General features: G+C 38.3%; 1 protein-coding gene across 4 annotated transcripts in view; it reads left to right on the top strand.

Moving 5' to 3' along the window:
* NAA16 (N(alpha)-acetyltransferase 16, NatA auxiliary subunit) overlaps positions 1-24,952 on the top strand; it is a 69,291-nt gene that overhangs the window by 496 nt on the left and 43,843 nt on the right. For all 4 annotated transcript variants that reach the window (XR_003532773.1, XM_027674285.1, XM_027674288.1 and 1 more), the window contains exons 2-7: positions 13,252-13,336; positions 15,478-15,582; positions 16,125-16,282; positions 17,345-17,479; positions 23,048-23,201; positions 24,675-24,794. Coding sequence is in view for 3 of the 4 variants with exons in the window: in XM_027674285.1 (XP_027530086.1) it covers positions 13,252-13,336; positions 15,478-15,582; positions 16,125-16,282; positions 17,345-17,479; positions 23,048-23,201; positions 24,675-24,794 (757 nt within the window). In the remaining variant the exon portion in view is untranslated. The remainder of the gene's footprint in view (positions 1-13,251; positions 13,337-15,477; positions 15,583-16,124; positions 16,283-17,344; positions 17,480-23,047; positions 23,202-24,674; positions 24,795-24,952) is intronic.

Consider the following 24,952-nt stretch of genomic DNA (forward strand, 5'->3'; position numbering starts at 1 on the left):
CGCCGAGCAGGCCGGGCGAGCCCCCCCGGTCGTGTCGGGGCCGGGAAGGGCTGGTGTGGCCCCCGACGAGGAGCGGGCGCGAAGGAGGAGGGGAGCCAGCACCTCCCCGGGGCCGCCGGGAGCCTTCCGCCCCGCCCGCCGCCGGAGTGCGGGGCGAGCTGGGGCTGCGCCGCCGCTCCCGCCCGCGGAGCGGGGAAGAAGGAGACCTCGAAGCACGGGGCGCGCGTAGCAGGGCTTTGCTGTTGCTGAGTCGATTTACATCGGTGGTTTATTTCCAGCAAGAGTGTCGGTTTCAGTGTAGGGGCCAGGTTAACGCGATTTCGCTCAGTCAGCAATTTTGAGTGTAGTTGAAGACGTCTGGCGGATTGAAGTTTTCCTGGTTCTGTACGTCCTTTGGAAGACTTTACTTTTATGTGCTGGGCAACTTGAGCTCTTTGAGATTTCAGGGTCTAGAGGACGTTGAGTATTTGAGAGAGAACTTTAGAGGAGGAGCTCACTTTAGCTGCAAGTTTGTACTCAATCACTGTATCCTTTAAAATGCTAACACTTTATGGAAAGAAAAAGCCCCTATTCCTCCCTCCCTAGAAGAAAACACAACCACCACACAAGCAAACACACTCCCCTTTTCATGAACTTGTCAATGTGATAGTAATGGAGTTCCAGCCTCAACAAAACTGAGGTGTTTTGTGTCAGTTTGCCAGTCTGCAGGCGGAGGACATCTGTGCAGCACACTAATCTTGTTGGCAGGCACAAATTTCTTGAGTTATCCCTGAATTGATTTGACTGGTTTCAATAACTTTGTGATTGAGAGGTGAGCATTTTGGCTTCAGGAAGCTGAGCTCAAAACAGTGTGTAAGCCTGTATACTCAGTATGGAGCTGGTGCATTTCAGCAGGTGCTTCAGAGCTGTTTTCTTTTACCTGCTTTGGGTAGTGTGCAGATTTTAAAAAACTTAATGGTTCTTAATGGGGATTTGTTGCCTACTGCATGCTTATGGTATGCATCTTAGTAAGTCATTCTAGCACTCCTCTTTCTCTCTGCTAAAAATAAATGACTAATATTAGAACAGTTAAGTGATTATTCTCACTAGTAGTGAACAAGTTCACAGTAGCAGTCACTTCTAAAGTTTTTTGACTGAACCATAGAAGGGCTTTTTGGGAGATCATATTTTAGACAGACTTTTTTTTTTGTTAAGCAATGGATAAAACTTGTGAATAAGTGCTTAAGCAGGGACAAGAGGGATGCATAAAACTTCAGTGGATACAGAAAGTTACTTTCTTTTGAAAGCTTTCAGAAGGCTTTAGGTGGTGCTGTGTAGTGTCAAATCGCAGTTTCTAAAGTGTTAATTACAAAACTGTTGGCTTGGCTCTTCATATATTGTTGCTTCTTGAAACTTAATTTCTTATTACTTTTTTTCTAGCTAGCTCTCTTTCATGATGCACTCTCTTTCTGAAATATTAATGTCTACATAGTAAAAGGAGAACCCTTTGACTGCTTGACGTGTCTCAGTATTTTAATGTAGTAGTATAGCTTGTGGTGCTAAAGGCTCTTTAACTGATCCAGCTCCTGCTTACTTTGGCACTGCCAGAATACTTAAAATGCCCGTAGCATCCCTAGTAATTTCAAAAGTTGGGGGCATTTTGGGGGATTATGTGGGCAGCTGTATAATAAGACCTTACAAGCATGTAGTGATTTAATGAAATGGAACAGATGCAAGGAAACTGTACTCATATATTAAGACTTAAGTATTTTTATGAAGGCTCTGCAGAGAATTATCAGTTGTGAAATGGGAAACTCATTTGGAGAGCATTAGAAATACTTCGGAGTGAGTGACTTGGTGTGTGTATGTAACATATGAGACAGGTTATCAACAGTCTGAACAAGATGCCCACAACCAAGCTGACAGAGCTGCCCTGAGCGTTGTGGCCTCTTGGAGTTCAGAGCAAGCTGTGAAGTCTGCTCAAGAAGCTGAGTAAATAGTCTCTAAGCCACATCAGTTTGTGTGCATGAGTGCTTGGCAGTGCTTGAAGAAGCTGACTTAAAACTAGCAGTTGGGCGATTAGGGAAGTAATAGCAACTGTAGCATAGGTAATAGTTCTGTTTGCTCAGGAGTACTGTAAGGTAGTGCTAGAGCTCATTTCTTTTGCCGTCCTGACTTCCAAGTCTGTTTTGTTTCTTAGGCTTGGTCTAAGACTCTTCTGCAGAGACTTTTTCTCAGACCAGTTGCTCTTGCCCTGGAAGATCTGCTGGTGCTTGCAGGTGTGATGTTGTTCGGGATGAAGGGGCTGAGCAGCTTCAAGCTTTTATCTTCCACTTCTCAGTCTCAGAGAAAGCATGGATGAAGTATTTGAAGTATTGCTCCCCTGACAGGGAAAGAGAAAGGCATCATAAACAAGAATTAATACAGGAATGCTGATGTGTTTCTTGCCATCTAAAATCAGACTTCAGCTCAGGTGATTTTCTTAGTTAATGGGGCAGATGCAATCTAAAACACATACTCATGGTAACTTAGAAATGTTTCTTGTTAAGGTTGAAGTTTCCTAATGTGTATTGGGTGTTTACTTCTAGTAAGCTTAGGAAGATCATCTGTTTTGTGTATTTAAAATAGATTTGTAAGCTTGCCTTGAGAGTATGTTTCCATTTAAGCTGCTTTGATTTTTTTTTTTTTCCCCTTCACCCTAGAATCCAGATTGTAAACTGTGTCTAATCTTAGAGTTAGTTTAAACATTGGCTTCATGGAATCAAATCAGCTCTGTCTGGATAGAGTATAGTTAGTAGTCTTTATAAGTGCTTTAGGGAAAAGCCTTGGGTTTCTTGTAGTACTTTCTTGGCTTACTTGCCAAATTGTTTCTATTTTTAAGGAATGGTTAGTGTCTTCTAGTAACTATTGATGTCCCCAGGTAACACACAGTATAAGGTCTTACCTGATGTTTGTTTCATGTCTAATATAACTGGGGATAGTATCATGACTGTAAATAACTAATCCTTTGATTTCTTAGTGAATTCCACTTATTGTTGTTGCATCAAATAAGGTTTGCTGTTTTAATTGCAGTTGACTTCAAGTAATAAAACACAAAAAGTTTGCAAGTATATCCCTTTGCAGCAGTGACTTGTTGCTGCATAGTTCACTCAGTCATGTAATTTCCATTTTCTGGGGTGAGGAGATCTTAGGAGTTATTTAAAGTGCCCTATCTGAGGAGTTGTTTTACTTCTCTGTAGTGTCCTTTTTGTTCCATAACTTCTTCAATAATCTTATGAAATTTATTCTTTGATAAAATATAAATATACAAGTGTTTGTAGAAGTTAATTAAATTAATTCTTATTTGTAGAATTCTAAAAGCTTTTTTAAGCTTTTATTTAATTAAATAATAATGGATTATAAGCATGGAAATAATCAGTCTCCTAGTACTGATGTGGGGGAATTACAGAACTATTAAACTCAATAATTGTGAAGGTATGTTGTTATGCTAATTAGTGCCTCCCAAATGAGATGAATAACATATCTGAGGTAGCCATTGTAATCCACCACTGGAGTAGTGGGTGTTTGAAGTCATTAAAGATGCCTTCCTTTACAGAGAGGAGTGTGGAGCAGTAAGGTAAAGTCTTGGTGTAACTTACAAGACTGATTAGTGGTGTGGTTGTTTCTTGTGCTGCTAAGGACGGGCAGCCTAGGAAGCGTGCAGGCCATTTGCTTGATATGGACTTTCAAGAGAGGTGGTGAGGATGCCTGACCAGCTGCATTCTTCTAATATGACAGAGTTGTGGAGGATAGATAACAGACTAATGATTATAGTTAGTAAGACTTTCATAAAGGAAGACCAGACTACACATTTGTCAGTAATTTGAGGGAGTCTGATTTGGAGAAGACTTTATCCTAAGTAAATATTCCTGTTTTAATTTTTCAAAAGGAGTTTGTGAAGGTCATCATGAAAGGCTCGTAAAGCAGGCTTCTATGGAATGATGCTGGTTGTTTCTTCACTCTGGACATTCATACAGGAATTTTCCTTTAAAAAATGGTAATTTTTCAGAGTTAATTCTCTTTGTGCTGGGTATTTTTCCTAATTGATGGTGGTTATAGCACTGAATAGCAAGAAGAGTTCAGTTGTATTGAACTATTCATGGCACAAAAAGTGAAGGCCACCTGCAAACATGCAGAAGTACTTCACATTTCTGGAGTAAGTTGAGTCATAACAAGTAAAATTGGTTGTAAATGATTTGGAAATCCTAATTTAATGCAGACCTACTGTGGGCTGTAAGATGGATTGCCTCTAAGATTTGCAGTTTTAGGGATATTTGAGGTTCTGTTAAAACAGTTTTCTTGTGCAGTAGTTGAAAACCACTGAATCTTGGGAAAAGAAAAACGGTGTTATGCCACTGCTTCAGTACATTGCAAGTGTACATTTGCAGTGTTGTGTGTTTTGCTCTTTCCCCTGGTCCTGCTCCCAAGCCTCCTGAGAAAAAGGAGGCAAGTATGAAATTACTGAACAGAGGATACAGAAGTTGTGAGCAATCTGGAGAAGCTAAGGAGGGTCTTGCCTATGTTCAAGCTATCGTGCTTACTTTTTATTTTGGTAGAAATAGTGGCTGCAGAGTAGCAGGCTCTAACAAAAAGTTCTTAGCAAAAAGGCAGTTATACTGTGGAACCCTTTGCTGCATGATGTATTAGCTAAGAAGAGGTTTGGACCCCATAGGGGGTGTGTGTGGGCAACTGCTTTTTGGTGTGTGTAAAGATACACCCTTTGGCTCGGAGGGTTGGTGAGGTACGAATAACTGGAGGCTAAACATTCTATAAGAACTGCAACAATGCACTTCTTACTCATAAGGGTCTGTTTATGCATCCAGCACTTGTATCTTACCAGGTGGGTCTGATCTTTCTGGACAGATCTATATAATTCATGCAACTCTTTGTCTGAATCACTGTGTAATTGAGTATGGGATATTGAGATGAAGTTGGAAGTTTACACTGGTAATTGTCTTGAACTTGCTTTAAGATGTCTAAATAAAAGCATAACTTTTAAAGCTTGATGTTTATTTTTGTGTATGTATCGAGTCCCACAAAACGGTGCTGATGTTCATGGTTTAATTTACTTAACTGCTCACAGATGCAGTTCCACTAGCTTGTGGAGCCACCTGCTTGGTCTGAGTTCTTGCTAGGCAAATTGCAGTTCATCCCAGGAAATGTGGCAGATTGGTCTCTCCAGTACTTCTACACCAAGTGCATATTGAAAACTAATGAAAAATATGTGACAGGATCTAATTTCTAGTGTTGCTGTTACGCTTTGCGGAGGCATGTTCATGAACAGTAGAGAACTCTACTACTTCAAGTAGTGACAAAGTTACAGATCCTAACTACTCAGAAAGAGCTCTTTCTGCTCTATGTTCTCTTGTTTCTACCCTTTTGAAGCAAAGGATATTCTAGGGATTCAAGTATTATTGAGTGTGTGCATAGAACAAAATTAGACTAGGTCTTAATTTAGGGCAAGCTTATTGCTGCCCCTTTTAAAAGAGGTATAGTTTATAGGGCTTTTAAAGATGTCTATGATAGTAAATATTGAAACAACATTCTCTTATCATACATGTTCTTTCGAATAATAAATACATCAGTTTTATTCTGCCGATAATAAAGAATACAGACAGCAGTGATTACAACTGCTGTAATCATAATGCAGGTGATGGTGTTTTTGTGTTTTCTGTAGATTTGAACTTAATTGGGAAAAGCTGGTTAAAGGAAACAATTCTGTTGTATACAGAGAATCATGATAATGAAAGCTTAGGTATTACTGTGGCATTAGTACTTTGATGAAAATGTTACCGCTGTATAATGCTGGCAGCTTGTTCTGTTGTACACCACTGTCTGTGATGTGACTCAGCACTGTTCTGCATTGCTAAGTCCCTGGGTCTGGGGAAGAACAATGTGGCCTGTCCATTTTGACAATTGAAGTGAGAAAGGATATATCTAAGTTGCTTTCCTCCCGTTATTTCAGCTGATGAGGTTAATTGCTCTTATCAGCAGATGGTGGGGGTGTCTGTGCATGTGTAATATACCTGTAGGGCATTGTCCTAGTTCCAGGGGTTGGGACCAGTTTATCATTATGTGACTATAACCAAAACTGTATATTCTGCACCCTCTATGTAATTTCTGATGGACTGTTAATAAATGGATTGTTTGTAGCGGCTGCCCAGGGCACACCTGACACCTCAGGTTACAAGCTGGGTGTTAAAAAACGCTGTGAGGCAGGGGAATGTTTCTTTGTCTTCATGCCACTGACTCAGCTGAGATAACTCCCCTCCAGGGAGGCATTGCACCTTCACACCCAGCCTGAGGGGTTGTCTCTGCTAATGGGCGATACTGGACTGGCAGCTGCTGACCTAGACCGTCAAAGATTCCAAAAATGTCCCATGACTCACAGAGTTAAATCACCCATAGTGAAACTCCCTGTCCTGGACATTCCCACCTGAATTTGAGCATATATAAACTTCGGGTTTTGGGAGTTCTGGTACCACTCATCGGATCAAGATGAGGACCAAAACTCCGACAGGAATGTGACTGCAGCTCTGGACAGGACTGCAATCATTACCTCAACAGAACTGTGACCATCATCTGAACCAACAGGTTTTCCTTTCCTTTTACTCTGCACCCAGGGGGGCCACGTGGTTCTCAGCACAGGGGCTAAGAAACACTGTTCTGTTCTTGTCCCTGGGTGCTGGCTTATCCATCTGTCTTTGGGGGTTTAAACCAAGTTTTCTCTGTATAATTGTATTTATTTTACTCTTTTTAGTAAATTGTAACTGTCTTGTGATCTCTCGAGTTGGGTTCATTTCTCCTGACAATTTACTTTTAAACCAGCCCAGGCATGGGAAATGGGTGGAAGAACATGTTGTTACACTGGAAATGTTGTCCTGGGACTACAAGTCTAAGATGCTATGGGAGGGCTTTTTTGGCCTCCGTGAGCTGAAACCCCTTCCAGCTGATAGTTTTGTTTTTTTTTTTTCATTCTCTGAAACATCAGTGAACTGAAATCAGTGGAGAGGATTGCTGTTTGGGAAACCTCATGCAGAGGTCCCTAGTCTGTCTCTGGACGTTAGTGGTTATCATGATGCTTTCTTTTCCTGTATCAGTATTGCATAGTATCCATATATTTTGTGATATGAGAAGCATTTCCAACATGGATGCCAAACTCTTTCAGAACCTTACTGTATATAATTCAAACAATTTACTATCAGACCTTGCTGTCAAATTGGTGAATAATTTAGTGATTATTATTTATTAGCCTAGAAACATTATATAGTGAGTTTTGCCTGGAGTCTAACAAAGGTGCTTGGATAACTAATTTTATCAGCTGCTGTGAAAAACATAGATTATCTGTTAGGTGCAAATGGCATTGTTTTACAGATGTGCAATGAAACATGGAAGGCTTTTTAAAAGGTCCCAGTGTTAAATGCCAATTAAGAATACTGTCAGTGTGCTGATGTTGCTGTATTGATTGTACCTGGTTTTGGTCAGAAATGTGTATTAGTAATTTGATCAGCCCCTAAATACTTGTCAAATAGCTCCCAGGAAAAGTTGCTGATCAGAATCAGAGTCATTGATAACTCTTCAGATTTTTTTTTTTTTTAATTACTGAACTTGTTCGCCACTGTGACTTGGAGAGACTTCCAACATTCTTTCCATAAGGCTTGGTGTGTAAACCTTGTCCTTTTTCCTTAGGCTCTAATGTTCCACATTTAGCTCTTGAGTTCCTTCCTTATGCAGCACTCGTGTCAGTGTTGCACAGGCAGACACACAGTTGAAAAAACTGAAGATGTAAACATTGAGAACTTGAGAGTAATTTTTTTATTTTTAAATGAATCTTAGGTGTTGCCAGCTTCCCCCCCCCCCGCCAAGTTTTACACCAAAATCTTGGCAACAGGAGTGAAGACACTACCTGGCAAGAAGAATGTTGAAACTTTCAAGTGCTGAGAGGTCTGCAAGCAGGATTATATGGAAGTACAGTAGCATGGAAGATTAACTTACAGGAGTATTATGAGGAGTGGCTGAGGGAGCTGGGTCTGTTTTGCCTGGAGAAAAGGAGGGTGGGGGTGACTCTATGGCAACCTGAAAGGAGATTGTAGTCAGGTCAGTCTTTTCTCCCAGGTAATAAGTGATGTGACCAGGGGAAATGGCCTCAAGACGCACCAGGGAAGGTTTAGATTGGATATGAGGAAAAATTTCTTCACTGAAAGGGTTATTTAGCATTGGAGAGACATGGTTGGTGGAGTTGGCAGTTTGACTTGGTGATTTAGAAGTCTTTTCCAACCTAATGTTCCTATTCTATATTCTTCTAATAAAGCTTGAAGTTGTATTTATTCAGCTATGTAAAAAACAGTTAAACCAGTTGAAAGTCCTACTTTTCACACTGGTGGTTCTGATGTTGCAGCACATTTCTTGCAAGGCAGCCTATTGATGTGCAGACCTATGTGAATAGAATGTGAGCTGTACAGGAGGATTTGAGAATAGTGTTAAAATGTTGGCAGTGGTTTGGATTTTGGGTTTGATAAGTTCTTGTCAAGAGACAGCAAAACCAATTTTTAAATTGTGGTATTGTTTTTAAAGAATTTGTACATTGATTTGGAATGGACCTTTCAAGGCCATCTAGTTCAACCCCTCTGCCATAAACAGTGACATGTTTAACTAAATCAAGTTGCTGAGAACTCCTTGAATGTTTCTAGGGAGGAGACATATGTAACTCCTCTGGGCAACCTGTTCCAGTGTTTCACGATCCATATTGTAAAATATTTCTTTCTTACATCTTGTCTGAATTGACGGTCTTTTAGTGTAGAAACATCACCCCTTGTCCTGTCACAAGAGGCCCTGTTAAAAAGTTGTCCCTGTCTTTCTTATAAGCCCCCTTTACACTTGCTCACCATGAGACAAGTCAGTAGAAAATTTGGATTGACCCTCTTCACTGCACTTTGTTAGAGTCACAGACCATCTTAAATAATTTAAAATTAGTAAAACATTTAAGTTGATCAAGGAAGCCTGAGTGCTGTGTTTAACGCTGCTATTTGGTTTGATGAGATAGCTGTCCTCATTCTTTGAATGGGATACTTCCTTTTATCCAGCCTTCACTTGAAAGTGATTTATGAAACGTCATTTTAGTACACGCAGGGGCAGTAGTACATTCAGGGCCATGAAGTGAGGAAGGGAGTTGGTTGCTGCAGTCTCTGAGTAGCTAGTTGAGATTTTTTTTTTGTTAGAGGACTTCTCAGAAGTGAGTGTTAATATCTGAGGACCGTAATGAGATGTTCTTCAGCCACAAAATTGCCAAACTGTGTTTTAAACTATGGGTTAGGTATGTGAAACATGTAGCTGTTCTCTAAATGCAAGGCCTTTTTTGAAGTAGCAAATGCTTTGTCTAGGGAGATGTAGTTCGTAAAAGCATCCCTTTATTAACCTGATGTTATAAACAGTTACACTTAATGTACATCGGAATAACATGTGATTGAATAGTGATACGTGAAGTCCTGTTTTATAAGTAGTGTTAGTGAGTGATTCAGATCCCTGATTCTGTTTATATTTAGTAGTGAAAGGGGGTTTTGTCTGTTTTAAGGGTGGAAGTGTTTATGTCCTTAAAAAAATGACATCATGCAAAAAAATAGAATTTGTGAGTGGCAGTTCCTTAAGTAGAAGCAGCAAAGCACTGTAATACAGGAATAAAGTTTCTTCTTTAGTTTCTTCTAAAGTTTTTCTGTTGTGTTCTTGTTACTATTACTTTTTACCTTTACAGTCATAGTTACTTCTTAGATGCAATTCCTACTTGACATCTTTGCAGAGGCACTTGATACTCCCCTGAAAATACAAAAATTATATGTAGCTTAATTGTATGGCAAAGTCTGCACGTAGATGATATCTTTGAGTTGGTGTTGAAAAAGGGAATAAATAATTATGAGATTTTTGTCAGAGGAGGTAACATCCTTCCAGGAGCATCTGGTAGCAAGAGTTCTGGATAACACTTTGGCTTGCCAGAATGTCCCTTTGAGATTTCAAGTGTGTACACATTCATGATTTGGCTTTAGTTTTAGCAGGAAATGATTGCCGTAAAAGGGTGATGGAGAGCATGACATAAAGCACAACAGGTAAGGTAGTGTAAAAAATACAAACAATGAAAAAAGCCAACCCAGCATATTAGCTTGAGCTTTTAGTAAACCAAAGACTTAATGTAGTAGGACAGATACTAGTGCATGCATTTTAGCTACATTTGCCCTGATTACTAAAAAGATTTGAGAACATGTATGGAGACATCAGGCTTGTCATCTGTGAAATGCCCGTCTGTACTACAAAAGATGGTATCGTATACCGTCAAACTCTGGTCTCCTGTAAACAAATTGCGGGTGGAGCATAGTGTGCTCATCTGTAGTTTTTTGACAGACAAAGTTTGAAAGTAGTCCATTCATGAGGTTTGGATGCTTTAAAAGCTTGTCTGTGTAACTGAATCTGTCAGCCTTTCAGTGTGTGCATGTGTGTAGGTATATATGATGAGAGAGAAATAATTTGTATTGCTGAGCAAAGCCCTTTTGTATTGGTATACTTTTAAGCTAGTGTATTGTTATAAATACAGAACTTATTTACAAATGCATGTGCATATATGTATTTGGAGGCACTGGGGCTGATAAGTCACCTTTTGATTAATCAGCAAGACTTGACCCATAAGCATGGAATGCACAAAGTTGTATTTCATACTCCTTACGTTTCTGTAGTCAGACTGTCTTTTGACAGGCAGCTGGTCAAGAAATGCTTTGTGTCTGGTTTTGGGCTAAACTGTTTATTGACAAGCACTATGAGTACAAGTATATTCTTATGAGGCTGAGGAAACTAGGATTATTGAGCCTGGAGAAGAGGACGCTTGGGTATGACCTTATGACTCTCTATGGCTACCTGAAAGGAGGCTGTAGCCAAGTGGAGATCAGCTTCTTCTCCAGGTAACAAGACACAGGACAAGATAGATGTGGCCTCAAATTGCACCGAGGGAGGCTGACTGGATATGAGGAAAAGTTTCTTCACTTGAATGGGTTTTCCAGCATTGGAAGAGGCTGCCCAGGGAAGCGGTTGAGTCACCAACCCTGGAGGTATTTACAAGGCATGTTAGATGTGGCGTTTAGGGTTGTAGTTTAGTGGTGAACTTGGCAATACTGGGTTAAAGGTTGGACTTGATAATCTTAGAGGTCTTTTCTCAACCTAAACAAAGTATGCTGGTTGTCTTACCAGCAAGCCATAAAAACTGTGAATATTGAACTTAGTCTTCCTCTCAATGTGGAGTGCATTAATTTCTCTCTCCCATTCATCTGTTGGGCTTTGGAAAATGTGATCTTGTCTGTTCTCCAAAAATCACACTTGTCTATAATTATCTTAAATTCAGTTCTTATTCTAGGCCTGAAACTGAATTCTATTGGATAAAAATGTCAGAACAAGGATAATGGATCTAAATAGCTTCCGGTTAAGCACTGCTGTATATTTGGAGTTTCACTCAACTTGCAAGAGTTGCAGAATTGTGGATCAATGTTCACTATTCTGTTATTTTTAGGCTTACCTGTTTAGAAAGCATAGTTGGAGCATTCTTGGTATTTTCCTAGGATTCTTTAAAAAATTATATTAAGCAGCTTATGTTAACAAAGAAAGTAGATGAATGGGAAAATTTGACCTTCTCCTAGAAGGGCCTCCAAGTTTTGCCACAACCAGCATTATTTCAGATAAGGTGTGGAAGCTAGTTCTCAGTTAAAAAAAAATCTCAAAGCTCTTCTGTTGCTTTTGTTTAGATGTTAATTCCCATAGTATAACTATTTGCCTTTAATGGGAACCCTGTGGCCATCCTGCCATAGGTCAGTCAGGCAGAGCAACCTGATCTACTAACAAAGTTAGCTCTTTTTTTTTTTTTTGAGGTGGTTTTGATGACCTCCAAGGGTTCCTGCTGACCTAAATTATTCTATGTTTTGATCTGCACTTAGTCATGGTTAACTGCAGGTGTCTTGAGTTTAAGGCAACAAGAACTTAAAAACTGTCTGCAGTTAAGCCCTTCTTCACAGATTGGAGGAGGACCCTTGTTTTGTCACCTTAGCTGATTACCCAAAAGTGAGCACAGGTGTTTCTGTTGCTTGTGCCCGGGAAACAATGTAATGATCTGTTCTGACTGCAAAGGAATTACTACACTCTGTATTAATTTAATACAGATTTTACCTCTGTCCTGGAAGATTGATGGAGTGGGAATGATCTATGAGAGACTGTTAAAACACTCAAGCACATAACTGCAATGACATAGTTTCTACTGAGAATAGCTGTCTAAATTACAGCAGGACAATACTCCTTATTAACTGAAAATGATGCCAAGCTAAGCCTGGTTAGGTGGTTTTCCTGCAGTTAAAAATCTTAAATGACCTTACATCGTTTTCATGCTTGCTGATACAAATCTGCCTTTAATTGGTTTAAATAATTTGTTTTATTGATCTACTGTAGTGATCAGTAATTGATTTAAATTACTAGAACCTTATTGACTTAAGTAATATCTTTCTAAAGAAGAAAAGGGACTCGGGTTCACATGTTTTGTTTCTTCTGTATGCTTCCACAGTTGAACCACATTGTTTGCCAGTTTACCTAGTAATTAGGTAAATGGTATTCTAAGTAAATATAAAAGTAGTCCTTAGCTGTACTATTTCAGCTAGGTAGAAACTATTTTATTTTTTTAATAATCTGGTAAATTCTCCCACCCTGATATCTATGTAGAGATTTCAGAGGTTATGATTGGTCTATCCTAGTTCAGTTTTCTCTCTCCTTTCCAAAAGTCTATATTGGCAACTAGGAAAGTCTTCTGTCTTATTTCTTGCTCTAGGAGGTGTCTAGGCCAGGGAAATGGGATGCTGAAAGGAGTGTCTATACTCTTTAAGACTTAACTCTTCTCAAAAGTTCTGTTGAGTCAAGATTTCTAACTTGGCTCTCTGTTTTAAGAATTTCTAAATCAAAGTAGACATTGCTACTTCCCTTTATTTCTGTTGAAAAGGAATTACTATTTTTTTAATAAAAAATAGACCATGAGGTAGAATATTGGCTGCATGTTCCGAGTGCTGAACAAAGGCAATGTGATATGAATGGCCATATTTGACTAGAGCTTGTTGGTGATCTGATCCCCATACCTTGCTGAATGAACGGCTGCATTTGTAATAGTGTGTTAAGGTAGTCTGGCTTTAAACGCATTTCAGTGATTGTATTTCACCTCTTTTACAGAAATGTTACGAACAAAAACAGTACAAAAATGGACTCAAGTTCTGCAAGATGATCCTCTCTAACCCAAAATTTGCTGAACATGGAGGTAACTGCAGACTCAAGATTTGTTTTTTTTTTTCTCCTGTCATGAGCTTAAATGTATAATTAGTCTATTTCATGCTAATAGGAAAGAAAGGAGCTTGTTGCAGGGTGTGATTGTCCTTATGACTGAATAATTACTCGGGATTTTCAGTCTTTGTGTATTCAGACCAAGTTTCCACTCTAGCTCAGTCAAAAACTCCTAGTAGTGGGATGTTTAAGATCAAAATACATGGTGGAAGCACACTTCAGTGGAGCTTCCAAGTAAGCTGCCTTTTTAGGTTTCTGGGTCAGAATGCTAGTGTGGGTTTTCTTATGTTCCTATTTAAGGCAAGCCCAGCCTTTTTTTGGATATTGCATGAAGGTGTTCTGCCAATAAATTAAAAATCTGCCTTTTTTTTCCCTCAAGTTCATACTCTTAAATTTCCTGTGCTGCATACCAAATTGTTACTTATAAGGAGCAGAGTTAAGTGCAACACTGTTGCTCTTAAGACTTGAAGCTGAAGACAGAATCTGGAGGTCCTGTTCTGATAAGTATTGCGGGAAACAGGGCAGTAAAATCTTGCTTCTATTTACATCCTCAGTAAGCTTCTCTAGTCTTACTGTATTACAGGTTTCTGTTACAGGGTTCAGACAGTCTTTCCTTCTGATACAGGGAAGTTTTCTTGGGTTTTTTATGTTGAAGCAACCAAACTGAGTGTATTTGTACTGTATCAATAAAATTGTTTTCCTATTTGATGTTGTCAAATCTTGGCAAAATGTTTGGCTAGTCCTTTTCATGCTTCCATCAATGTCTGCTGTTTCTTTGTCTTCATTAATTCCCTAGAGATAAAAGTTTTGATGCCTCAAAGCTAGATTGCTTTGTCCAGCTCTGACCTGATGTGTTTGTCTCTACTAGCACTTGTGTTTTTGTAACATCTCTGTATGCAGATCTGTCTTTCCTGCTCTTGCTGCCTCTTAAACTTTTCCAGGACAACTAGCTGCCTTGGCAATCCATGTACTACTTGGGCTCTGAGCCACTAATGGCTTTGAAGCTTGGGAGTAAAGCCTGGAATGAACAACTGAAGCAGAACTAAGCCAGTGAAATGATCTGATGGAAAGCTGCACTGTTGTCACACTTAGCTTCAGAGACTAGGAATTTCAGAAGTTTAGTGAGAAGGTGGCAAACAGATGGATTACTGTGGCTGGGCAGTTATCTCTTTGGTGTGGGAAGGCAGGAGTACCTTGGCCCTCAGCATGGATGGAGGACAAAAAAGCTCCACTTGACTCATTTTGGGTCATCATTCACTTTAGGTGCATTTTTACACAAAAAGTATTAAACAGGTCTACCAATAAAACCTCAAATTGCTGTTATAGCTGACCTTGAGATCATGGGCTATTGCCATTAATACTGAGGAAAAGGTTGCAGTTGGAGGAAAACCAGAGTACTGTGATGAAAAGGTGACTAATCTTATGGCAGGGGCCAAAACAAGTGATTTCTTATTTAACAAAAAAACTGAAATGTGAATCTGGAACAACTGTCAGGCATAATGCATGCATTACATGCAACTTGCTTCCCCCTCTGTGCCTTGAAGAATGGGGGAAGAGGGCGAGAGCAGTAGTCATATCAATATATTATTTGAAATCTTGTGCCTCTCAGAATGTTGATAATGATGCTGTTACATTGAGAAGGTCTCTTACATCCCAAATACGGTAGCTGGAAATACTCTTCCCTTAACTAATGCTTTGTAAGCAGTCTGTAACAGTGGAGCTGACTGACAGATTTGTTCGTTATGGTATGACACAGCCTAATGAATTTTTTTTTGGTCTGCCTGTCTGGAACTTAAACACACATTCAGAAGCTCTCTAAATTTGCTTGAGCTTATTGTTAACTCCCTTAAAGCCAATTAGATGTTTTTTTAAATTAATAAAAGTTTATGTTGTCTGTGTTCATCACATCTGTATGGTGCTCTGCAGTGGTCTTTTTAAGACCCATTTCAAGAAAGGAAATGCTTCCATCTAACAGTCTTCAGCTGTGCTAGGCTGCTGTCCTGATCTAAATTTATATTTTAATGGGGAACTTCACTGTGTAACAACTTCAAAGGATATCTTCACTGTGAAGTTGACATATGGGGAGTCAGAAACATAAGTATATGATACTTCTTACAGAGACGCTCGCAATGAAAGGACTGACCTTGAACTGCTTAGGGAAGAAGGAAGAAGCATATGAATTTGTTCGTAAAGGACTTCGTAATGATGTAAAGAGTCATGTCTGTATCCTTTGCAGTACAAAACCTGATCTTTTTGCTATGACATACTGTTGATGGAAATCTGAGGTACTGAGATTGTGACAAAGACTTCTGATGCACAGAAATGCTGAATTCTCTTTGCCAATGAATAAAGTAGAACTCTAAAATCTGGAGTCTAATTGAGGTTATAGATAGGCAAGAGAGGAAAAAGTAGAACTTGTGCACCAATTGGATTGCTAGAATGAAACACTTCTGTAAGAATTTGTACTGTAATTGCAGTAGCATGTTTTAAACAATGAATCTCTAGCAATAACTCTTATGGTCTTGTGGAGTTTGCATAATTTAATTTGTATAACAATGCTCAGGGGTTTGTGAATGTGACTTAACAAATTATTTGGAAGCATTTAATATTTTAAAATGTGTCAGTTAAGTCTGGCTGCAGTAATCAAACTGCATTTATCAGGGTGCTGATTTTCAAGGAAGATGTCAAGTTGTTTGGACTGTAACGCAAATGCATGGCAATTACTTTGTGAACATTGTAAATGTATCTTCCTTAATGTGCATTAGGTTGGCACGTGTATGGTCTTTTGCAGCGTTCAGATAAGAAATATGATGAAGCCATCAAGTGTTATCGGAATGCACTCAAACTAGATAAAGATAATCTACAGATCTTGAGAGATCTTTCTCTGTTGCAGATTCAGATGAGGGATTTAGAAGGATATAGAGTAAGTATTCTCTTTGAATTATTATTTATTGCTGTTAGCCTTCCCTTGTTGTTCTGTTTCATTATGAAGTTTTTTATCGTTGCTCCTTTTCTGTTTCAAAAGTGTTTTAAGCTATTGTTTAGGAAAGCATGAAAACATATTGCAGCAGAGCTCCAGATAATGTTGAGAACAGCAATAGAAATAGTTGTTCTGTGAATTTGATTTGTGGATCACCTTGTAAAACTAGTTCTCAACTCATTTTTCACTCAAAAAGAAAAAAGGTATGAGACTTAGATTAGCAAGTAGGAGTACTTACTGTGCTAATGTGAAGTACTGTGAAGGGTGTTTTGGATGCATATGCTGAGGTGGTTTTTGTGAGAAGTGAACTATCATGTTTCTGAGTATGTGGGTAACTTGGCCACATACTTGGCCACTGGATTTCTTGAATCCCAGTGCTGTTTATTATCATAATTAAAATGTTAATATTTGTCTAAAAAGAGAGTTAGTAATTTCAAAATAGCTGAACTGATTTGGCTGTTTCATGTGAAGTAGAGGACTGGACTCTGGGCTTGGCATTAGTTGGTCTCCTTACTGAGGATGTTGAATTTGCTAATGCAAAGGGAAAAGGGAATAGCTGACTTAAGGATATGATTTGACTCAGGAAGAGGTTCTGAGAACTGCTGCAGCAGTATGAGGACCATGTGCCTAGGCATGAGGAGAGTGGGACTGCTCTTTCAGTGCCAGTGAACTCATGCTTTCTAATGGAAACTGCTCTCTGAGATTTCGATGCTCTATTTCTGGAAATAATTTAGGCCTTTAAGAGTTGTTCTTGAAAATGACACCTTTTGTGTCCCAACAAACAGAGTTTATGCTTTGAGCCATGACTCCTATATTTAGAATGTATCCCCCAGATTTATAAGACAGAAACTTGCTGCTTTTCCCCATGCTGTCAGAATTTAAAAAACTTCCTAGGGCTTTTAAAGGTTCTTTTAAAATATGAGCTGTACTGGTGGTAAACCATGATGAATGTGTAGTAACTCTGTTTAAACATCTCATTTTAAAATTGCTTTTCCTTTACTGAAGGAGACAAGATACCAGCTGCTTCAACTGCGCCCCACACAACGGGCTTCCTGGATTGGATATGCCATTGCATACCACTTACTAAAAGATTATGATATGGCCTTAAAATTACTTGAAGAGTTTAGGAAAACCCAGCAGGTAAGAATTCCTGTTGTGGAAAGATCACTTTTTGTATAAGTGAATCAGTGTGTAATCAGAAAAAATCTGAGGAATTATTTCTTCATAATTAGAAATCAGTTATGAATTAGGAAGCAGGTTTTTATTTGTGGAGCTTTCTGCTTTGAGCAGAAAGGTTCCAGGAGCTTAGCAGCTGATACAAATTATACAGGAATACTGTTCCCCCCTTTCAATAGATTGTTAGGGTTGAAGATACAAGAGTAGTCTCATGTGGAGTAACTGAGTAACTTAATGTTTGTGAGGCTTGTAGCTAAAGAAAACCTGTGATGATCCTGCCGCTTTACAGTAGGTGAAACTACAGAAAATACTGTTTAATATTGGATGTGCTCATTTGCCCTTTCTCTTACCATAGTCTGGAGGCTGTTACAGCTCTGCAAAGAATATGAAAAACTTTTATTGTTTTTTATGCATCTGTATGTGATACACTTTAAACCAGTGCTTGGTTTCAAAGCAACATGAAAGTGTAGCTGAAAATACTTTGAACAGATTTGGTGTTACTGGAACGTGGAATAAATCAAATGGTACAAATGCTAAAGTCACTGAGTGTAACCTTTTATAAGGGAGAGATTATTCCCTTGTTGTGTTTACTGGTAATGCAGAGCTATAAAGTCTGAATTAGCAGAACAGAGTGAATGGGTTGATTATTCTGTAACATGGAAAGAAAAAAAATATGTTTATAGCTGCATTCAGCTGGGGAGGCATCCTGGAAGCATTTTATAAAAATACTGAGGTATTACCTGATCTATAGATTGAGATTTTTGTTCTGAAAAACCCACATATCCTTTCTGAGTTGTTATATGTTGGATTAACTGTAAGGAAGAAAATAAATTGCTAGAATAGGCTAGTGTTTGTCTTAATCAGGTATCATAGCCAAACAAAGGATGTTGCAAGCCAAGTGTATATAGCTTGATATTTCAGAAGAGCTGTAACTTCAGTATTGAGTAAACACTGAAAGCAGTAAGTTTAAATCAAAATTGGGTCATCTATTATGAGCAGTTGACAACCAAAAAGTCATGGTTCTCAAATGAGTCAGCAGAACCCAATCTGAGTTCAGCGTCTGGCGGATGAGTTGGAGGGGGGAACCTTCAGGCCCTGGAATTTAGTCCATTAACTGGAAAGGTGCATGCTCTCCCACCCTGCCCCCCCGCCACATGGCATGTGACCCCGCAAGGAGCACACACACAGACCACCAGGGAGGGACGGACGAAAGAGAGAGTTTAATGGGGGGATAGGGGCTTATAAAGCTCTTGGGAGGGTCAAAGGGGGCCAATCACAGGTGTAGGGTCTTACAAAAAAACCAATCAGGTAGGGAGTTAACAGCCAATAGGAAAGGGTTAACAAAAGGCCAATGAGAACACCTTAGGACATCTTCCCAGGACACTCCTGCCTGGGAGATAAGGGGTCTTTACAGAGGGTGTCGGAAAGAAGGAGCAATGACTTTGCAGAAATGCAAAAAGCCATATTAATACATGTTTAAACAACATTAAAAACTCCTGTTTCTATAACATTTGAGCTGCTTTCTTCTTTTTCTTCACCAGTCCATCTTTGGCAGGACTTTTTCCATAAATCCATTGCCACACTCCACTGATCTTTCAGGAGTTACACTTCTTGCTTACTTTACTTCCCAAATCTGCCCTCTTGCTCTGCACTGTGTATGCACTCAACTCAATAGATGAACTTGTGACTGACTTCATAGAATATTGTATGTAACTGTAATAAAAGGGTGGTGGTGTTCAAGGTTTAAAAGGATGTTTGAAAAACTGAAGGGTAGCAAGTGGGAGTCTTCAGCAAACCAATGTTTTTGAGGAGTTTTATGGCATTCTGTATTAAGCCTGGTACTGTTTACCATTCATGTTAATGAATAGAGAAGGAAATGTAACATGCTATATAAAATGCTGCTGTCATAGTAATTGGTAAATAATGGTGATGTACAGTGATCATATTTATTTACTTGAATTACTCAGACAGCTGTGTCCACTCGTATGTGAATTAAAACAGCCAAAGTGAAGCAGTAAAACTAAGAAAAAAAAATGAAGGAACTGTCATTTTAGTGATTGTGGGTGAATAATGGTGAATAATGGAGCTAATCTAGCTACAAGCTCTTGCCAAAACCAGCAGTCTGACTTTTCCCTGTGTGCTTGCGCTGCTTCCTTGTGCAGCACTGGTTGACTTGTGGAGAGCTGGTTCAGGAAGTTAGTGACAGAAAATTAATCACTCTTTTGAAGGATTGATTGGCTGAACCGAATAACTATGAGGTGAGAGGGGAAAGAGGAAGGGGAATAATAGAGGGAAGTGAACTGCCTTTGTTGATCCAGGCTGCAGTTAGATTAACTTAGCTTATTGCAAAATTGTCTCTCAGGGCAAGTTTATGGGTGAAAGCAAAATACACCCTTATTTCTGAGAAGCAGGGATTTTCTCTAAAGCATGGATTACTGAGAGATCAAGACCTACTGATGAGCCTGTTGTCAAAAAAGTTAGAAAATTAAGAGAACAATATGACAAGATAAGAGGACTAGAGAAAAAACTGTCTGTGAAGGGCAGAGATTCTCTTTGTTTACTGTAAGCAGAAAAAACCTAGGTGATTTTAGTACAGATTGGATGCTGGGTTTGGGAAGAAAGACAGGAAGCTTGCGTGACAGGGAAGATGGAGTAGTGTAAGGAAGTTGATTAACAAATTGAAGTGATAAATTGCTTTTTATCGTGGCCAATTTTGTTCTAGTGGCTGAGTTATCACTGGAAATGGTGAATTTTCTGTCTCTTAGTATCAATGTTGCCTGTCATCTGAAAGCTGTAAGTTGGCCAGATGCACAAAAAAGGGTTATGAGGTTGAAGACAGATATCACTGCAGGAAGTGTAACAGCTTGTGCTGTCCCAAGTTCAATTAAATGACTTAAGAGTCACTTCAGAATTTAAATTTTGGGAACCAAGGTGTAAAACAACTATGAAATTTGTTTTACTGTTGTATGTCCCATTTTTCCTTTCTTCTTTTCCAGAACAAAATTTTTATTTTTAATTTTTATTTTATTCCTAATTTCTGCATCAGGCCCACAAATACAGATATGGACAGAAAACCTCTGGAGTTTTGGGGGTCTGCTCTTAGGTATGTTTTGGCTGCATCTTGTCACATTCTTTCAGTGACAGCTATGTTAGGGCATCTACAGTTGTAAAGTTGATTCTTCTTTGGTCCAGGAGGAGAGGAAGAAATTTATTCTGAAATGGCAGAAGTTTAAGTTGGATATCTGTGCAAAAATCATAAGTCTTCCAGGGGGATGGAGGAGTAAAGCTGTGTTGTGCAGCAATAACAATGACATGGACAAAACTCTTTATAGAATATCTTAATCTTTATAAGACAATCTGATTATTCAGAGTAAGTACTGGGGTTATTAGCTGCTTGCCTTCTGATGAATTACACATTTAAGCTGTTATTAACCTGATGAGATTTTAAAATTTCTTCACAACCAGGCTTTTCTTAAAATTACTTTTAAAAATAGCTTTTTAAATGAAGTGACAGTAAGTGTAGTATCTTCCTGGTAGATTTGCTCTGTATGTAAGGTAAGCCAAAACAGCTATGAGGAGGTCAATTTAAAAGTGCTTCTTGTGTCTTGTATACATTTATGCTTTTTGGATTATCTGTGTTTTGAAGGCCTAAAACCAATTCATGATATGCCAAAAAGCTGTGCTGCTTGTGGAATTCAGAATTTAGATATGTATATTGTATTGGAGGAAATTATATTTTTAGGGGGGAAGTGAAGGTGAAAGAACTAAATTGGTACTTTGCAGTTTTGTTCCGTGGCATTGCAGTAAGGGTAAGCAAGAAGACATGCTTAAATGCTTAACCTCTGTTCCATGTGCCAGTTCTGTGAAGCAGTTAAAAATGCTTTCACAGTAACAATGTTTTTTAGTGATTTCCAGTGGGTAATATAGATAAAAACTGAGCAAAGGTGGAAACAGAAATGGAGCTGTAGATAGAGGAGATACACTTCAAGAAGTAGATAGAACTTCATGCTACCCACTCACTAGTATGTGCAAGGTATAGTCTTGTTCCAATAGCTATCACTTGCTTTACTGTATTAGCTTCTAAAAAGAAAGTACTTGAATTATTTTATTTTCAGCCTCCAAACCCATGTTCATTGTCAGATATAGACATCTTTACAGTATTTTATTTAGTTATGCTATCTTTCAGAACATTTGTATGTAAAAGCAAATATTTCTAAAAATGCCCAGTACTGTAAAGTTGCCTCTCAAAATTTGAAAAGCATGTAATCAAAAATATTAAATCCTATAAAATGAATTTGTGTTTACGGAAGGGCTGGAAGTAATGGTTTAGGACACTATCCTTAATGAGAGTGTTCCTTTCAGCCAGTTTAATGTTTTGGCTTTTTTTGTTTTGTTTTTGTTTATTAAATTACTTGGCTCTTTAGAGACTGGGGAACAGAAAAGTAACAGTAAACTGTTCATGACCAATGTGACTTCAAAGTGCTGCTTGCTCAGGAAGAAACAAAGTATGTAGTATCATGGGAAAGAATATCATTAATGTTTGTCAGACTCAGCAGCTTCTTACTTATTTTTTTATGTAAAAAATCATGTTAGATTATAACTGTCTCCTTCTGCAATTTCTCTTGACACCGTACCTTTCATACAGTAAGCTGTTGTATTGACCTGCTGGGCATTGTCTGGAGACCTCTGAAATTCTTGCAATTTACTTACCATTGGAGTAGTTTTTGAGTATATTAGTGAAGAGCATTTAGTATGGAAAAAATTATTATAACTCTGGCAAGACTTTTCATTGCCTAAATACATTTTAAGGAGTTGATCCCTGAAATGAATGATTTTGAATGTCACCCTGCTTCATTGTCTGTTGTATCACTGCAAGGTGGATGAACCACTAGTTTAACTATAGCCTGTAGAAAGTCCTAGGTATGCAACCAAGAACAGACATCAAAATAATTATCTGTTGCTTGAAAACACTCTGCATGCTTGTGCGCTGTACTTTCAGGGGGATTGAAGTGTAGTACAGAGAACACTTGGTTAGAGAGCAATAGTGTAAATTTCCGATCTGAAAAATTCCCGTTGTCAAGCTGTGGACACTGTTTGGATGGTTCATTGCTTTCAGAAATAGTTTGATCCAGAATTTTGGTATGTTGAAAATAATACTGTGATATCCCAGCCATGTGCTGTAGAACTTAAATCAAAATTGTTGTGGAGTCCTTCAGAAAGAAAATACTATGAAGATCTTTGCTTTTTCTCATACAATTCAATAAAATTTCTAAGATTTGAATTTTTAATTAGCTTACCATAGTGATAGAGAAAAGAGAAATAAAGGATTTCTTTTGAACTGTTCTCTAACAGGGGATATCCTGAATGAATCTGATTTGATTGTGAATAATGGGAGTTTTAAATTTTGAATGTTTAGATGGGTATATAGGTAGACCTGATACATTCCGTAGCCTAAATTTTGTTCTGTGATATTGCATACATTGTGAGGTACAGGTAAATGCTAACTAACATATGGGTTTTTTTTTCCTTCAGGTTCCTCCTAATAAAATAGATTATGAATATAGTGAATTGATTTTATATCAAAATCAAGTGATGAGAGAGGCAGATCTTTTTCAAGAGTCTTTAGAACATATAGAGACATATGAAAAGCAAATATGTGATAAATTAATAGTAGAAGAAATCAAAGGTAAGTCATTATTCTTCCCTCAGCCAATTTTGTTGTAAATTATTGCTAATGGCTTTCAGATGTGATAAATCAGTAAAAGAAAAAAAACAAAAATATGTGGTATCTTTAATACATTTGGAACACTTACTGTAGAGAAAGTGGCACCAGGTCATTTAACTTGGGATGACACAGGAGTAGAGGTGATCTCAGAGGTTATTATATTGGTACATACTAGAATAGCTTTCCATAAATCAGGACTATTTTAACCCAGTTTTAATCTTACGAAAAAGAATTTCATAAAGAATATTGTTTGAAGTACAAACACTGATTATTTTTCTTTCTTTTTTGACTGAAGTATCGAATTCTTGTTTCCTTTTTAAGCTTTTTTAATGCACTTATTTGTATTGCCCTGTCTAAGTGAATACTGAAGCTGACTTTTTTTGCTTAAAAATAACTCACAGGTTTTTTGTGGATTTGAAGTACTACTAACTAGTTCTGAATATGTGCAAATAGCGGCACATGTTCTTCAACTACTCCTTGCTTGCACAATTGTGCTGGGTTGACCCTGGCCAGTGGCTAAGCCCCATAAAGCTGCTCATTCACTTTCCCCAGCCTGCCTTGTTGAGTTAGGAGAGGGAATAGGAAGAACAAAGGCAAGAAAACTCATGCATTTAAATCAAGATATGTTAAGTGATTGAAAGAGGAAAGAAAAAAAAATCAACCTCAGACCCTCAACTGATGGAAAGGCAATTACTTAGACTGCTGAGCTAGTCTCCAAGCAATGGCCACCTGCCCACTCTTTCCCCTCAGTTTTTAATACTATATAGCATAAAGTATCTTTTTGGCCAGTTTGGGTCAGCTGTCCAGGTTATGTGCACTCCAGCTTATTGTCCATCCTGGCCTACTTGCTGAGTGGCAGAGTGGAGGTAAAAAGACAAAGCCTTGATGGTCTACAAGTACGGCTTAGCAACAGTGAAAACATTGGTGTGTTACCAACATCTAGTCACAAATATAAAAACACAGTGCAGTATGAGCTGCTGTAGAGAAAATTAATTTCATGGAAGCTAGATTTGGTAGAACCATTTACTTATTGGCAAACCAGTGTGATTTAACTGGTTAAAAACTGGTTAGTTGGTGTGAAAAATACAGATGCACTTAAATAAACAGCCTGGTAAAAACTGATATAGTCATGTGTTGGAGTCCTAGAAGGAAGAGTTTCTTATTCTTTTGATAATCCCAGTAACTATTTTAAATACTCAGATACACATCTTCAAGTAATCTTTTTCACAGGTGGTGAATGTTCCAAGCTCTGAGCTCTGCGTGATAGCTTCAAGTAACACTTGTAACATACAGTAAATACCTTTGGAAAAATAAAGCCTCTTTTTAAGTACCTGTGTATGATTAAGCCTAATTTTCTAGTATTTCTGGTATTCTATTCTTTACTTGCAAGTGTTTTCTCATGTTATTCATAGCTCTTTACTGTGTTGCTTTTAGGAGAGATGTTACTGAAGTTGGGAAGACTGAAAGAAGCTGGTGAAGTATACAAAGAGTTAATTGAGCGTAATGCAGAAAACTGGTATTATTATGAAGGCTTGGAAAAGGCCCTACAACCTAGTAAGTTTAGCTACACAGATACAATAAAAATACGTATGATATAGGATATACTTAAAATTCCTGTTTGATATGTTACTGCTTTAGATTAGAAAGTTGTACTTGTGAGAAAATTATGTACCTTCCGATCTTGAATATTATACAGTGTGTTCATTTTTAAA

This window comes from Neopelma chrysocephalum, unplaced genomic scaffold (genome assembly GCF_003984885.1).
Source record: "Neopelma chrysocephalum unplaced genomic scaffold, ASM398488v2 Primary Assembly neopelma1_25, whole genome shotgun sequence".
In the NCBI taxonomy this organism is placed as follows: domain Eukaryota; kingdom Metazoa; phylum Chordata; class Aves; order Passeriformes; family Pipridae; genus Neopelma; species Neopelma chrysocephalum.